At 33.4% G+C, this 13,256-nt stretch overlaps 1 protein-coding gene across 2 annotated transcripts in view; it reads left to right on the plus strand.

Moving 5' to 3' along the window:
* Positions 1–834: 834 nt before the first annotated feature.
* Positions 835–13,256, plus strand: part of LOC115957881 (VQ motif-containing protein 4-like) — a 14,086-nt gene continuing 1,664 nt past the window's right edge. The window contains exon 1 of one of the 2 annotated variants that reach the window (XM_031076220.1): positions 835–1,906. In XM_031076220.1, coding sequence (XP_030932080.1) covers positions 1,004–1,705 — 702 coding nt within the window. In that variant the 5' untranslated portion in view covers positions 835–1,003 and the 3' untranslated portion in view covers positions 1,706–1,906. Of the gene's footprint in view, positions 1,907–13,256 lie in introns of those variants that run through there. The other variant, XM_031076219.1, reaches the window with a different exon arrangement.

The raw sequence follows: 13,256 nt of genomic DNA on the forward strand, positions 1-13,256 counted from the left end.
TAGAATTGAGCGGGTAAAAAGAAAATTGGTGTCACTTCACGTATAAATTTTCTCTAAAGTTGTGTTACATGACAGTTTAAGAAAATTTAAAAAAAAAAAAAAAAAAATCATTCCCTAAACCACAATTAAGGAATAAAAAAGGAAAATTAGTGGTACAAACAAATCACTAACAAAAACGGAAGCTTAAAGTTTGCTTCTTGATGGGTCTGCTGCGCACTATAGATTTGACCAAATTTTACATGATGAATCTTGACTTTTATTAATGCTATTGCTCATAATATTAGTGAGGTAGTAAGGTTCTCTCTTTCTTCCTATCACTGTACTTGGTCACACTTCAATACTAATGGAAGCAACTTCTCAACCACTTTGATCCTCATCTTATTTGTGAGTGAAACACACGCGCACAAAAATGTTCAAAATTCATAAATGGATGGGTGTTGTGTATCAAAATCAAATGCTATTTTCATCATCTTCAATCCCATCACACGCACATACACATTACTCTTAAGTCTTAACAACACACAAGAGTCTCTTCAGTCAGGGCCCTGAAGTCAATGCTAGTTGTGTCTGTGTGTGTATATACACACGCATAAAAAGAGAGGTATTATTTGATAAATTTGCCACTGGTGGCACAGATGCTGCTGATGGCCAAGAAATTCCTAATTCAACCAATACCCTTTTTTATTTTTTATTTAAAAAAAAAAAATCAAATTCCAAGAAACCGTTGGGCATTTTCTCTCTGACCAATCAACTCCAACACCTACCTAAAAAGACAATGCAATTTCAAGAGAGAGAAAGACTACATAGAAACTAATAAGTCCTCTTAAAGACTCTAGAAAGACAAACAAAAGCACGTCAAAACAAAAACATAGCACATAAGCAATCCCTTCCTCCATCAAACCTTGTTTTTCACTCTTTCATCTCTTGTTCTCCACCCAAATTAATCACTCTCTCTCTCTCTCTCTCTCTCTCTTGGTGGTGTTGGAGACAGAAATACCCATCAATGGAAAACACCTCAAAACCCCAAGATAGAGAGAACCCATCTCCCACAAACTCCCCAACTAGCAATGTAAGCAATGGGTTCCAAAATCAAAATCCCACACCACCTCTCACGCCTAAAGCTATCCCCAGATCTGACTCTAACCCTTACCCAACAACCTTTGTACAAGCAGACACATCAAACTTCAAACAAGTTGTCCAAATGCTCACAGGCTCATCAGACACCACCTCAACCAAACAGTCTTCAAAAGATCCACTACCACAATCATCATCATCATCATCAAAAAACCACCATCACCACCATAGCATACCACCCATCAGAACTCCACAAAAGAAACAACAAGGCTTCAAACTCTATGAGAGAAGGAACAACCTCAAAAACAGCCTCATGATCAACACTTTGATACCTAATTTTGCTCATCAGACAGCTGGGTTCTCGCCACGTAATAAGCCTGAGATTCTGTCTCCAAGTCTGCTTGACTTTCCTTCACTTGCTCTTAGCCCTGTTACCCCATTAAATGGTGAAGACCCTTTTGACAAATCCTCCTCACCTTCTCTTGGAAGCTCCTCAGAGGAAGAGAAAGCCATCGCTGAGAAAAAGTTTTACTTGCATCCATCACCGATCACAACTCCTAGAGACGCTGAGCCACAGCTTTTGCCTTTGTTTCCTCTTACTTCACCAAGAGTTTCGGGGTCTTCTTCCTGAAGAAAGTTCATTTTCTTGTATCAATTGGTGGGTTTTGGAATTGGATGCATGGTTCTCAATCACAACTAGACATCTTGCTTTTTAATTGTACAATTTGATCTCTCTTCCATAGAAAGGTAAAGATGCTTTTTTTTTCTTCTTTTTTTTCTTTTTTTGGAAATTTTATGGCTATATTATCATAATTAAGAACTATCAACATGAGATAGATTTTGCTCGGGTCAATTGCCTTTTTTGGGTTTAAGTCTTCTGTCTCTCTCTTCATATAATTCCATGGATGAGTTTCGAATCTGCCTTTTTTTTTTCTTTTTTTCTTTTTTTGGTGAAGAACTACATAATATTTATTTTTTTTTGATTTGATAATTCGATAATTGTGGAATCTAGTTAGAAATATCAGGAGGTGTCAATTGAGTTGAGCTATAAAGAAGTTAGCAAAATTTTTTTAAAAAACAATTACAAAGTAGCAATTCATGTATATTTTCTACTTAGGTTATGTTCAGTCAACAGCAAGTCATTTATCTGCTAAACAGGTATAGCTGATCTGAAGTTGAACCTTTGTATACATATGAACAGTAAATATGAATTCCATTTTTCCCACTACCATTATTTTAACACTTAAAAACTTAAAATTGTTTTCAGAATGTTTATGTTAGGACTTGTTCGTTCTGAGTTAGAAGATAATAGAGGGTGGAGAAATTGGAAAGGTCATGTGACATTTATTGGCAAAGGCAAAGGACTGTTTAAGAAAGAAGGATATACTTTGAAATTTTTTTATGTACTGAAAGTTTGGTGCTTTGAATATTGTAGTCAACTTGTGAAGGGGTTATGGCCCTTCTGGGTCCCTTTCACTCGAGCTATTATCTAGGCAAGTTTGAATGTTCTACTTGATGACACAGTCATACCATGCATTTGATCCTTTCCAATTTTCGCATTATGCAAAACACTGGTCCTAATAACTCAACCAATTAGTCCATTTCTACCTAAAGGTGTTCTTAGAGTTCCCCAAGAAATATTTTCTGTTTGAAAATGACTTTATCCATTTATATAATTATGTAAAGACTCAAATTTATCAGGCCAACAAAATACTATTGGTGGCGTTTTAAACTCCTTTAATTCTTGGCCATCGCAAAATAAAATCCTCTTCCTTGAATAGAGGGGTTTTAGACTTTTTTTAGTGGCCAACAATTACGGGTTGTATAGACAATTCAGTATAACTTGACCATTGATCTTACAAATCAAGGTGTCTATAGGTTGAGACAGATGAGGAAGAAAAGGAGCATGCTAGATTGAAGCAGATACATACATCTATAAACTTGAACATTTTTCTAATGCAGATACAAAATATTCTTCTATCAATTGCTATATTAAAAAAAAAATGCACTTTTGGTCCCTATATTTTGGATCTATTCTCAATTTGGTCCCTAAATTGATTTAGCTCTTAGGTCAATCCTTGATTTTTAAAAATTGCTTTTAAAATAGTTTCTACCGTCAACCCAGTGACAGAAAATGCTGAGGTGGCAAACAGAATACACTGTTTGCTGACGTGGTTAATAAAATAATAATAATAAAAATATATTTAACATTTTTTAAATGCCATGTCAGCATTTTCTGAATTAAAAAAAGCCATGTCAGTTTAATTAAAAAAATAAAAATAATTTATATTTTTCAATTTCAATTTAATTCAAACTAAATTATAAAAAAAAAAAAAAAAAAAAAAAAACAAACAAACAAACTTGTTTTTTGAGAGAAAAAAAAAACTTTTAAATCTAATTTTATTATTATTATTATTATTGTTGTTGTTGTTGTTGTTGTTGTTGTTGCTTTCATTATTTTTTAGGAGGTAAGAACAGAAGAACTTGTTCTTCGTCTTCTTCTCGAATCCAAGAACAATCAAACTTAGAACAAGAGCACAATCAAACCCAAAACAATGCAAAATTTCATACAAAATTCCTATCGTCCACTGAAACCTCCAGAACATGAAAAAATCATCAAACCCAAACCCACATGAGAAAACCAACCCAGAAAAATCATCAAACCTCCAACCCAGAAAAATTTCAAACCCAGAAACCTCCAACCCAAAACATGAACTTCATTCTTCATGTTTTTCTCCAAATCAAGACAAACCCAATTGACTAACCCACTCAAAATCAATCTCAGCACAAAAAATCCATACCCACAAACTGAAACCACCACCAACAACCAAAACAACCATCACAATCACCCACACCACCAACCACAACAACCACAAATCACCACCAAAAACCCACCGCCGATCAACCTAGCACCATCCACCACCGAGAGTCAAACCCAAACTCAAACAAAACCCAAGACCCATACTAAAACTCAAAACACCCAAACAAAATCCAAATTCCAAATCCAAAACCCAAACCATCCGCTGCCACTGCCACCACCACTACCACCATCAACATCCTCCACTGCCAAAATCCATACCCACAAACCCAAATAATAATAATAATAATAATAAATAAATAAAAACCAAATCAGATCCATTTTCTACCACAACCACCAAACCCAAGACTCACGGCAGCCCAAGGTGAGCAAAACCATGACCACCCACAAGCACCAATGGCCCCACGCCAGCCCACGGCGATTTGAATCCCACTTGTGCCAATCTGAACCCACCCACGGCAAGCCACGTCATCGAAACGTCACCACTCAACCAAAAATCACCGATTTAGAGAGAGGGAGACCGAGATGAGGAAAAAAGAATAGAGAAATAGAGAAGGAGAAGAAGGCTGAGCTTGTGAGCTTAGTGGTAGAGAGTGTAGGGTGAAGAGAGAGAGAGAGAGTTTGAGATTAGTCGTAGAGAGTGTAGAAGATTTTTTTTAAGCTGATGTGGTTAACCAAAAACAAAAACAAAAAAGAATTAAAACGATTATGAATTTTTGTTTTTTAAGAAATGATTTTAGTTTAAATTAGATTTAAGGTTTTTTTTAAAAATTTAATTTACATTTTTTTTTTAAATTTCTTAGGGCTGGCTTTTTTTATTAATTTAAATGCTAACATGGCATTTAAAAAATGTTATATATATATATATATATATATATATATATATATATTTGCCACATTAGCAAATTGTGCATTCCGTTTGCCATTTCAGCATTTTCTGTCACTGGGTTGACGGCAGTGACTATTTTAAAAATCAATGACTGATCTAGGAGCTAAATTAATTTAGGGATCAAATTGAGAATAGGCCCAAAATGTAGGGACCAAAAGTGTATTTTCGCCTTAAAAAAATTATAATTAAACTCGTGCAAATTCTTATTCCTTTTTACAAATATTTTTTTGTAAAAGGAAATTGTTATTTTTATCTCTTTGTAGTTTGTATTCATATTTCATGGGAGACCAGCTAAAGTAAATGGGAACACAATAAAGGTTAAAAACAAAGGGAGGAGAAAGTTAGACTTTGTGATTATGATGATTGAAAAAGAAGAAAAGGAGAGAGTATTATCAAGTTGGAAAAAATAAAAGCGGAGAAACTGTGAAGACTTTTTCTTTTCCTTCGTAATCTCAAATTGTCTTTGTATCTGGACACAGGGCCCAATAATTAGTGGGGCCTAAAGTAACTGCCAAGATATATATATATATATATATATATATATATATTTTATGCAAGTTGTATGTTTTATTTTTATTTAACGACTTCTAAGCCAAATGCTTGCCTTCTACTTCTACATACTCTCAATCTTGGAATTTATGTGGAAATTGTCCCGACTCTCCCTCCTATTATTTACCTTATAAAGAGAAATGCTACGTCTACAACATTTTTACAACAAATCACATGTGGTTAGTGGTTATTGGTTTAAATTTCAAACTAACACTAAGATTACTTTTTTGCCCCAACAATAACAACTAGTAACAACTTGCCACTTAGGATTTGTTGTAAAAATATTGTAGAAATGTTGTAGACGTAGCATTTCTCTTTAAAAATATATATATACAATCTGTTATGACTGTGTAATATTAATTCTGATGAGCATTGGACTAAGTATTAATTACCAATGATGACTAAGGCCCAGTTATAAGGTAGCCATTGATAAGAGAGATCATGGGACGTTGTTGAAGAGTTGCCTCAACGGTTACAAACTACAAACGTGGGACAAATGGCAAAATAAAGAAGACAGAGAAAGGACATGTGGTGGTAGAGATAGAAATAACTGCCCAGTTCTAACTTCTAAGATACAAATAAAGGCCTTTGTTCAACAAAGAAGGACGCCACAAACCTCACGAACAAATCAGAGAACTTATTTCTGAGCACATAACAACGACCATACTATAGGATACGTAAGTTTATGTCTTCATACTTATATTTGTGAATATTTTTAAGTTTGATGTGATACGTACATGTTTGTGGCAATTTGATCGGTATGAACTTTCATTTCGATGCAATGCCCGTTTAGTAGAGGAGTTTTAATAATGTTGTTTGTAGTTTTTTGAAATACATATGGGTGAAAAAGTGTGTAAAAATATGTGTAATATTGTTTAAAAATTGAAAATGTATGTTTGAGTATGCTTACCAACAGGGGTGGAGGTAGGTTGAGGGGTGACCCAAATTTTGAAATTTTTTTAAATATATATAATTATTTTAACGTTTTTAAAATTTAGTCTACAAAACTAAGAGTGGGCCCCTCCAAGTATTTGAATTAGTCCAATTATACTCTTAAAAAAATTGCCCCCCCAAAATTTTGAAATTTTTTAAAATATATATAATTATTTTAACGTTTTTAAAATTTAGTCTACAAAAATAAGAGTGGGCCCCTCCAAGTATTTGAATTAGTTCAATTATACTCTTAAAAAAAAATTGGTCTAATAGTTATAGAGACAACTTTTTTTTTTTCGCAATTATATTTTTTATTGCAAAATGAGCTCTTATATCTGTTAAATATTTGATAAAATTTGGCACTAAACATGTTTGAATTTATCTTTTTTAACCCGTTATGTAGCGATTAGCAAGTCATTGACTCATTAAAAAAATCTTGTCATTAAAACTACACATGAAATGTCTCTTTAGTTGCCATATAATGAATTAAAGTAAGATAACTTCAAATATGTTTGGAGCCTAACTTGTTCTTCCAAGTTTTAGATCATTCATGTTTTTGAAATTTTCATTAGTTCAATTGAATGATTTTTTTACTTACATTAGTACAAAATTTGATAATTTGTATAGAAAATAAACATTTTTAACAATTTCACTATAAAAATGGTAAAAATGAATTTTATTAATTTTATGAAAGATCGTCATCTAACATAATTTTGATTGAAAATACTAAGCTCTTTTATTTTTGTTGGGTGTGTGTTTATATATAACTTATCAAATAAAAAAGTGTGTGTATATATGTGTGTGTATATAATAAAAAAATCTTGTGTATATATATGTGTGTGTGGAGGGTTGTCTTGATAAATATATTAGTGTTGCAACTTGGCCCCCCCCAAACAAAAATTCCTGGCTCCGCCCCTGCTTTCCAAACAGACCAATGTTTTAGGATTGAATCAACTGGATTCCTATGATATGACTTTATTCAGGATTATTTGCCTTAGTTTTAGTTCAATCCAGATGATTTACTTTGAGCTCTTTTATTTCAAGATGTTGTAAACTACTTAAGTCAATTAAGTAACTTAGTCATTTAAATATTTCTCATCCCCTTTAATTGTTAATTTGTGTGTATTTCAAAAGTCCTATTAAGTTAGGCATTTCCAGACCCTAGACTCTAGTCTTTGAGGTCAGATAACATTTCGAGCTAGTAATAATATCTTGAGAACCATCTCAAGGTAATAACAATCCGTCCACAATCATTTCAAGTAACCTGAAAAGGTAATTAACAAACCAAGATTAATCAAAAATTGGTTTTAGTTTAAACAGTCTATACCTTAGATTTTCCAAGTAAATTTCAACCATTTAATTGTACTAACCAATTCAACACAAAAAATATTATTTTCTTTTAAGATAATTAAATTCAACTATGTGACTCATTGATCAATTCAATTACATGGTTAAATTTAATTGAGAACTTTTTATAAAAAATTAAAATTAAAAAAAAAAAAGTAGTTAAAAACCGTATCTAAGTTTTGTCCAAAACATAATAGAAGTTTAAAACCCATTCTTACTGTCAAGTCATAATCTGATACCCATAGATTTTTATCTACAATTGAAGCAGCTTGAAGGGTTCATTTTCAAAGTTAAGATCGTTTTCAAACAACAGAAGTAACCTCCCTCTCAAATTGGAATTTGATGCACGTTTTGAAGGCAGAGTGAGTATATTAACTAATTAACTTTGTGTTAGTTTTCTTCTTTACCCTGAATCTCTGATGTAAGGCTTTTAGTTTAGTGATCAAGAAATTAATTGTACTGTTATTAGTCATTTCTTCACGGGCTTAAGGGAATACTAAACAGATAGTTGTCATTCAATTGACAGTAAATCATGAGGTCGAGTAACATTGATAATTTTGCACAATGAAAGGCATCTGCCCCTTTTGGTTTTAAGGAATTGAAAATTTTATTTTGACATTGACAATCAAATGACCTTGATTTGTGCTGATCAACCTCCTCCACTAAATATGAATTACATGCTCATTGTGGTTTTTGAGGACCTATTTTCTTCACAAATATTATTGGTTTTGAGTGAAACCGGAATAGATGAACACGATAGCAATATTGCATGCATTCAACTTTGTAGATTATATTAAGGGACAAAATTGCCTTATGCCATTTTCACCCAAATTATATAACCTTATGCCCCCTTCACAAACTAATTTGGGAAATACCCCTCTTTTGAAACTCGACTTTTTCAAAATCGAGTTAAGCCCTATAGTGACGTTTTTAAGGACTTATAGTGGTGTTTTGTAACTTGAGCTCCATGAAATCGAGTTACAAAACGTCACTATAGGGCTCTAGAATTTTTTTTTTTTTAACTTGATTTTGAGAAAATCGAATTATAAAAGAGGAGCATTTTCCTAATTAGTTTAAGAAGAGGGGGCATAAGGCTATATAATTTGGGTGAAAATGGTATAAGGTCATTTTGTCCTAATATTAAGTAATGAAAGTGGGGGAAGAAAAAAGAAAAAGAAAAACCTAAGAAATTATCTATGACTGCTTTCACATCAATGATTTTTTCTCTCTCTCTTTGGAATTAACAATAAGCTTTTTATTATTATTTTTTGAGAGGAAACAATAAGATTTAAAGTTTAAACCATCCCATCCACTCTATAATAATTTCATCGTACTACCAAGGAACTATAACACCCGTATATATACATCATTCTTCAACATTACAATTTGAGGATACATATGGACTTCCCAACGCAAATTTTCAGTTTTTTCCTCTCTTTTTTAATAATTTGATGGTATAACAAGAGAAGACGGGAATTTGAATCATGATTCTCCTAATAAAAGAGAATTTTTATCATTTACTATCCAAGCGCAAGTGCAAGCTCAAATTAAAATTTTATTTTTTTTATTTAAATTTGATAGTACAATGGAGAAGGGGAAATTAAATCGCGATTCTCCTAATAAAAAGAGAAGGTTATGCCACTAACAACATGTTTTTAAAAAAAAAAATTATAACTAGATAGTTGGATGGGAGGATTCGGACTCTAAATATCTATGAAAGTTCAAATATGTGTATAAAACACCCTTGAACGTTTAGACCCCCAAATACAAAATAACCAATTCAAGCTTTATGTCAAACAACTAGCGTGCGGAAAATGAACAAAAGCTATAAACAGAATTGGTAAACAATCTAAGCCAATTAAAAACACATCCACAGTAGAAAATAAAAGGCAAAGATAAAGGGAAGAGAGATGCAAACACAAGGACAACACACGATGTGTTATCGAAGAGGAAACCGAAGCCCTCGGCGTAAAACCTCTCTGCGGCCCTCCAAGCGGTCAATAATCCACTAGAAAATGTAGTTGGGATACATGAACAACAATAGACCCTCCAAGCCTAATCTATCCGATATACCTAAGCCCTCCAAGCTTCTTGCTCCAACGAGGTTGCGCCGAACCTTTTTCTTTTCTAACTTACCGGATTCCGCTACTTGACCATAGCATCCGCCATCCTTGGCATCTTCCAATGTTTCCCAAAACTCCAAAAACACTCAACACTCTAAATGGGTGTGGGTAGTGTTTGGATAGAAATCCCCTCTCAATAGGTATGACAATGAGAGAGGGAATGAGAAGAGACTATAAAGATTTCTCTCTAAGAATGAGTAGCTCTCTCTAATTGGGTGGGTGTTTTTAAGAAACCTCTCTTAGGGTTTTTCTTTCTGAATAGCCACACATATTTTGTGGGAATGAGGGGTATTTATACTGGTGTGAGAATGAAATGCGAAGAGTCAGTTTTTCCAAAATAGGGTTGGTTGGCGACTTGACCTCGCGACTTGACTGAGTCGCGAGTTCAAGCCGCAAGCTAACTTAATAGCCAGTCTGGATTTTTGTCCTGTAGTGCTCCAGGTGGCATGACTGTTCAGCTCCCCTGCATGCTCTGCGCGTGTGCAACTTTTGGAGGCTTGCAAGCCGCGAGCCTCCCGTGAGATCAAGCCACAAGTCCCTGCTTCACTGCACTGTCTTGAGCATTTCTTCACACTCTCTCACACACTACCCTTACATGATTCCCACCTAAATACAAGGTTTCTAAGTGCTGTATTACAAGCAAATGTCATGGAATAAAGCCAATACATGGTTGATTAAATTCAACCTTACAATCTAGGTTGGAAACACTAAAAAGTAGAGGTACAAGTTAAGCCACAAAACTCTTGGCAACAACACGATCTCTTAATTGAGAATGTATCTTGTATATCAGATATATGCATCTTCTGTCGCACAAGCTCACTACTATACGAGACTCACATATTGTGTAAGAGAAGATACATATTATCTAATACGTGAGATAATTATTGCTCTTAATTCTCAACACAATTATTATATTAACGGATCCTAAGTTATTCCTATTGCGCTTAACAAAAACATACAACTGAAGAACTTTCAATCCTTATATGTACTTACAAGTTGCTGATAAGTTAAAAACATTTTTCATTAGGGGTGGCAAAATTGGACACAACACATGAATCCAACACGACACAACACAAAATTAGTAGGTTATGAGTTGAAACTTAATGGGTTCATGTCATATTTGAGTTGACACGACTAACCCGTTTAATAAACGGATTGGGTTAGTGTCCATCACTTGAAACCTATCTGACCCGTTTAATTAAATGACATTTTACCAATATACCCTTCAAACTTTAGGTATATAAACTTACTAGTCGCTAACTGTGCGCTGCACGGGAAAGGTATTGGGTATGAAGGTTTAACATTCAATATTTAAAGAACAAATTATTCAATATTTCTAATTAATCATGATGAACCACAACAATAGCAAATATGTTAACCCATCCAACAACAAAAATACAACTCATAAGCTTAATAAATTATATCCAAACACAAAAAAAAAAAAAAAAAAGTCGCATATTAATACAAAGAGAGAAACAAAACAAAAGGCTAAATGTAAATTAAAATTATAAAACATTAAGTGAGTGTTTGGATAGGAATTATTATTGCGTCTGGCGTTTGCGTTTTGCTTCTTTTTTTTCTTTTTTCTTTTTTCACGCTTTTTAGCTTTTAGAGACAAGTTTTACTGTTCACACACTGTTCATGGAACCCACAACCACTTTATTCAAAAAAAAATATTAAAAATGGGACCCACGGCACTCTTCACACGTTTAAAAATGATTTTTCTATAGTGTTTTCAGTTTTCAGTTTTAGCAAAAATAAGTTGTATCCAAACGGACCCTAATAGTGGTCATTGTAAACCACAAAACATATGCATGGCTATTTAAAATCACTTCTATCAAAAGAACTGTCAAAAGGGATAGCACTATTAATAAAATAAACCATCAATACTCAATATAAAATAATATAAATAATAAAATAAACAATCAATACTAAATATAAAATAATATAAATGATAAAGTAAATAATGCAAGCGCACGAAGTTAACACTTGATGGACGTGGTAAAGGCATATAAACTTGAATTTGAAAGCTTCACAAGCTTGGTCAGGCAAAGGCAGACAAAACAAAATAAGGTTGAGAAGACAAAAGAACGAAAGGAAAAAGAAACAAAGCAAAAAGAAAGGAGTCTTGGCAAAGAAGATGAAGAAGATGGAGGTGACAACAGCTATTTGGTATTGACTTCCGTTTTTCTCTATGGGTTTTTTTGTGTGGATAATATTTAAATGATCTGAGTTTTGGGTTTTGGGGGAAGGAGATTGTAGCACGAGAATGTCAAAAGAATAATTCAAATGTTAAAATATTGAGGTTTGTATTACTTTTATAGTGTTCATGATGGGTGGTCTGAGGAAAGAGATTGATTCTAAGGAAGAAGATGTCTGTTGGTGGGTATGGTGGGTTTTCAAATGCGATGTGATGCGATGATTCTTTGTTGTTGGTTTGTCATGGGTCTGATTGAGGAGGAGTTGGGAGGAGCTGGAAGAGAAGGCACAATATCATGAAAGGTAAAGGTAGAGTCTTCGTGAAAGGGAAAGGCAAAGTTGGGTTTTAAAAAATTCAATTACATTTTTTTTTTTTTTTTAATATTGTGCTGACTGGAAAATTGTGGGAGTTTCAAAAGATTCGGTTTTATATATAACTAGTCGCTAACCCGTGCGATGCACAGGCTAGTTAAATAAAAAGATAATTAATCAACCACATGGTAAAAAAAAAATTAAAAGAACCAATAAGAGACTAATTTGTTCATCAAGTAATCAATTTAAGTAGCATCATAGCTCATGTACAAAACTATTAATCTATTGTCAATTGTCAAAGGGTCAAATGACAATGTGGAAAACATTTCATAAATAACTTATTGATAACAGGTATATAGAGAGGGGACTTTCGTAAATCATCAATGGAATTGGAGTCAACATCTCATTGCAAATGGAATGTAGCTCTATATCTAAAAGTAAAGTTTCAATCATTCTCTTTCTATAAAACATTATCGAAACTATATGTAGTTTACCTTGGTTTCAAATAGAAATTACTTGAAGAAACAACTATATCTATGTCCTCAGCACCATACATTTCCATCATGTATTGCTGTGTCAAGCACGCCAACACATTGAAGAAACAGTTACCAATACATGCTCTCACCAATCATAGAAGTTGGAATGCCGAATTGTGCCGATGCAGAAGATACCATTGCCATACCATAAAAAAGATTCTCTCTTTTGTCTTATTCAACTTCAATTCCATTACTCTTTCCACAAAATTGTAAAAAATGAAATGAAAAAGCATGAAGTAAACTTTGACATCATAGCCACCAGGAATGTTGTCTTTGCTAAAAATTGAGGGGTGAGGGTTCACACCCATCACAACTTGGCAACAAAATTCATTCCTCTGCTTCAAGTTCATAATTTCTGTAAAAGCCATAAAATGTTAAATACTATCCCAAGTTTCACTATTGCAACTGAAACCTTCATGACTGCCTGTTTTATATGCTTACAATTAATCATTAAATAGGAAGATAAATACTTGATA

The sequence above is a fragment of the Quercus lobata genome, chromosome 8 (assembly GCF_001633185.2).
Source record: "Quercus lobata isolate SW786 chromosome 8, ValleyOak3.0 Primary Assembly, whole genome shotgun sequence".
In the NCBI taxonomy this organism is placed as follows: domain Eukaryota; kingdom Viridiplantae; phylum Streptophyta; class Magnoliopsida; order Fagales; family Fagaceae; genus Quercus; species Quercus lobata.